A 4217-nucleotide genomic window follows, 5' to 3' on the forward strand; every position below is an offset into this window, starting at 1 on the left:
GACACCCGGGACCGCGCCTCACTCACCCTGCACAGGACAGGGACACCGGGGACCGCGCCTCACTCACCCTGCACAGGACAGGGACACCCGGGACCGCGCCTCACTCACCCTGCACGAGACAGGGACACCCGGGACCGCGCCTCACTCACCCTGCACAGGACAGGGACACCCGGGACCGCGCCTCACTCACCCTGCACAGGACAGGGACACCCGGGACCGCGCCTCACTCACCCTGCACAGGACAGGGACACCCGGGACCGCGCCTCACTCACCCTGCACGAGACAGGGGCACATTGTGACCTCATCTGAAATCAGAGAACATCAATGATGACAGGCAGAGTCCTGATCAGAGAACTCAAACTCTCCTCCACGAAGGAAGCTGGAGCGCAAATAAGCAAAAATGGGATGCATGACGATTATCTGACTCGGCGTGGTCCACCTGAGCTGCAGCACGTGTCAGGCAGCTGCTGCTCGATGGGTAGGGACTTCCAGTCACGCAAGACACAGCAGTTCAAGCAAACTGCTGTAAACACTAGGCCGACTTAGCAATTCTGCACGGTACACAGAAAACCATGTTAGGAGAGTCAATCTCATGTTATATGACTTTTGCCACCATTAAAAGAAAAAAAAAAAAAAAAGAGCGCAGGAAGGTCACCCTCCTTGTCTGCATGGCCAGAAGTCTTAAATGTCTCGGGAGTTTGTGGGGAGAGGGTGAAATCGGGACTTCTTCTGGCTGCCACTGTAGGGTCTGGGAGCACTGGGAGCCAAAAGGAGGCTGGAGCGGAGGTGCCTCAACATCAAATCCAGAAAAACAGGGTGGGGACACGGCAGGGCCCAGCAGCACCATCCCCTGAACACCTACAAGCACTGGTCCCTTCCCTGAGCAGGTGGAGCCATTTGCTGTCCTCTGCTCCCATGTGGCCCTCTTCATACCTAAAGACGGGACCAGGATCTGTGCTGGAGTGCAGTCTTACCTCCCTCCTTCTACCCTGTCCTGGCATAGTCAACGAAGAATTTTTTTTTTTTTTTAAGACAGACTTTCACTGTCATCACCCAGGCTGGAATGCAAGGGCACAATCTCAGCTCACTGCAACCTCGACCTCCCGGGTTCAAGTGATTCTCCTGCCTCAGCCTCCCAAGTAGCTGGGACTACAGGCACATACCACCACGCCCAGCTACTTTTTGTATTTTTAGAAGAGATGGGGTTTCACCATGTTGGTCAGGCTGGTCTTGAACTTCTGATCTCAGGTGATCCACCTGCCTCAGCCTCCCAAAGTGCTGGGATTAAGGCGTGAGCCACAGCACCTGGCCGTCAACACACAATTAAATCTTAAACACAAACCTGCATATTGGCTGACCACATGCACCTGCAAAACCCTTACCTCCCACCCCCAGGAAGAGGGGGTTCTCCTCCCCACCTCTCATTCCCATCCTTGAAATTGCGAAGGGGATTATAGGTAACCTGCAGGGACCCTCCCCAGAGCGTCTGTGCTTCCAGATGCTTCTCCCCATTGCTGGCAATCCGGCTCCACTGCCGTGCCCAGCCTCCTCTGTTCACTGCTCTGGCCTCAGTGCCTGGAAACTGTGTGTCCATCAAAACGTGAAGGTGAACCTTGTAACTTTATGCAAACTGGACAGGAGGGAGAGCAGAGGCAGAGATCACCTTGTCCACTCGACGTTCAGAGCGAGAAGCCACGTGTGCCCACGTGACGATGGAGACTGGAGGACCAGGGCTCTGCCTGCCCCCTTTTCTGAGCCCTCTACTGCATTCAGCTCTGGGGCCTGGGCCCTCGACGGCCACCACCTCCTCACCTGGGCTCCTGCGCAGCCAAGCGCAGTCCCGCACGCTCATCTTCCACGTCAGCTCCTGCAGGGAGAGCTTGGCATGCTTCCCCAGAGAGATAAACTTCTTGGTGTTCCTGAGGAAGCGGCGTTCGTTGTGCCTGCAGCCCCAGAGGCCGGGGGGCACCAGCCGGCGCAGGCAGGCCCTCACGAAGCCGTACACCTGCCAGGGGCTGCTATGCTGGCGAAGCAGCTGCACCAGGCGACGGGGGTCTGTGTCCTCCTCCTCGGGGGCCGCCACAGAGCCCTGGGGCTTCTCCGGAGCACAGACACCGGCTACTGGGGTGACCGCAGCCCGCAGCGGGCAGTGCGTCTTGAGGAGCGCCCCGTAGGGGCACTGCGCGTGGTTCCCAAGCAGCTCCAGAAACAGGGGCCGCATTTGCCAGTAGCGCTGGGGCAGGCGGGGCGGCCTGCGGGGAGTCCCTGGCATCCAGGGCCTGGAACCCAGAAAGATGGTCTCCACGAGCCTCCGGGCGCCAGTCAGGCTGGGCCGCAGGGAGTTGAGTAGGAAGGAGGGCCGCAGCTGCTCCTTGTCGCCTGAGGAGTAGAGGAAGTGCTTGGTCTCGGCGTACACCAGGAGACAAGGTGTGTCCCAGGGACTTGGTGGCCGCGATGTGGACTGCGGGCCCGCGTGGTGCTGGCGGCCCACGGATGGGTGGGAGTGGCGTGTGCCAGACAGCGCACCCTCCAAAGAGGTGGCTTCTTCGGCAGGTCTGGCAGGTGACACCACACAGAAACCACGGTCACTCTGTCCACGCGTCCTGTCCGGGTGGGCCCTGGACCCCTGCCCAAAGGGCGTCCGCTCCGGCTCAGGGGCAGCCCCACGCCTGGGCCTCTTGGGCAACGGCAGACTTCGGCTAGCACTGCTCCGGCGCCTCCTCGCACCCGGGGCTGGTAGGCCCGTGGGGACCCCGGCCTCCCTGACGCTACGGTTCCAGGCCCGTTCACATCCCAGACCTCTTCGGGTTCCACTCGCGTGTGGCGCGGGCCGGCCCTGAGTGGCAGCGCAGAGCTCGTACAGCGGCGTCCCGCACACCTGGTAGGCGCAGCTGGGAGCCACCAGCACAAAGAGCGCGCAGCGTGCCAGCAGGTGAACCAGCACGTCGTCGCCCACGCGGCGCAGCAGCAGCCCCCACGCCGCGCTCCCGCGCAGTGCGTCGGTCACCGTGTTGGGCAGGTAGCTGCGCACGCTGGTGGTGAAGGCCTCCGGGGGACCGCCGCGGGCCCCGTCCAGCAGCGCAAAGCCGAAGGCCAGCACGTTCCTCGCGCCGCGCTCACACAGCCTCTGCAGCACCCGGGCTACCAGCTCCTTTAGGCAGGACACCTGCGGGGGAAGCGCTCTGAGTCGCCTGCGCTGTTCTCCGCATGTCGCCGGTTCCCCCCGGCCGCCCTCAACCCCCGCCGGACACGGACCCTGGGGAGGCCCACCTGGCGGAAGGAGGGGGCGGCGGGGGGCGGCCGTGCGTCCCAGGGCACGCACACCAGGCACTGGGCCACCAGCGCGCGGAAAGCCGCTGGGTCCCCGCGCTGCACCAGTCGCCAGCCCTCGGGCCCCAGGCGCCGCACGAACGTGGCCAGCGGCAGCACCTCGCGGTAGCGGCTGCGCAGCAGGGAGCGCACGGCTCGGCAGCGGGGAGCGCGCGGCATCGCAGGGGTGGCCAGGGCCGGGGCCTCTCACGTGCGCAGCAGGACTGGGCTCTGCCTCCAACTCGCGCCGCGAGGAGAGGGCGGGGCCGCGGAAAGGAAGGGGAGGGGCTGGGAGAGCCTGGAGGGGGCTGGGCCGGGGACCCGGGAGGGGTCGGGACGGGGGCGGGGTCCGCGCGGAGGAGGCGGAGCTGGAAGGTGAAGTGGCGGGACGGGCAGCGCGGTCCTGGGCGTCTGCGCCCGCGAATCCACTGGGAGCCCCGGCCTGGCCCCTACTGCGGCTCCGTGCGGACCCCGGGGTCTGGGCCGCGCTTCTCCGCCCGCGCGCCGCTCCGGCTCCCAGGGTACAGGGACCCCAGGGAGGGCCCCAGCGGAGAGGGGTCGAATCGGCCTAGGCTGTGGGGTAACCCGAGGGAGGGGCCGTGATGTGGGGGCCCTCGGAACAGGTGCGAGCGGCGACCCCTTCGCCGCTTTCTCAGCTGGGCCTGATCCCGAGACCCAGGGCTGTCCCCAGGTCCGGACGCGGGGCGTCAGGCTCCGGGCACCGCGAATGCGGTGCGTGAAGGGGAGGACGTGAAGGGGAGGACGGAGGCACGTTGACGCGGCTGGAGACTAACCCGAGGACACAGCAGCGCTCCCTGGACGGGCACGCGGGGGCTCCCGGAGCGCCTCCCTGCAACACTTCCCCGAGACTAGGGCTCCTTGACACAGGCCCGTCGTTTCTCTTTGCA

At 64.8% G+C, this 4217-nt stretch overlaps 1 protein-coding gene across 2 annotated transcripts in view; it reads right to left on the bottom strand.

Annotated features, from left to right (window-relative positions):
• The window catches only part of TERT (telomerase reverse transcriptase), a 32613-nt gene extending 29124 nt beyond the window's left edge, over nucleotides 1-3489 (bottom strand). For both annotated transcript variants that reach the window (XM_023195040.1, XM_023195039.1), the window contains exons 1-2: nucleotides 3271-3489; nucleotides 1813-3166 (exon numbers count right to left, since the gene is read on the bottom strand). In XM_023195040.1, the coding sequence (XP_023050808.1) occupies nucleotides 1813-3166; nucleotides 3271-3489 (1573 nt within the window). The remainder of the gene's footprint in view (nucleotides 1-1812; nucleotides 3167-3270) is intronic.
• Between the last annotated feature and the right edge of the window lie 728 nt (nucleotides 3490-4217).

The sequence above is a fragment of the Piliocolobus tephrosceles genome, chromosome 4 (genome assembly GCF_002776525.5).
Source record: "Piliocolobus tephrosceles isolate RC106 chromosome 4, ASM277652v3, whole genome shotgun sequence".
Taxonomy (NCBI): domain Eukaryota; kingdom Metazoa; phylum Chordata; class Mammalia; order Primates; family Cercopithecidae; genus Piliocolobus; species Piliocolobus tephrosceles.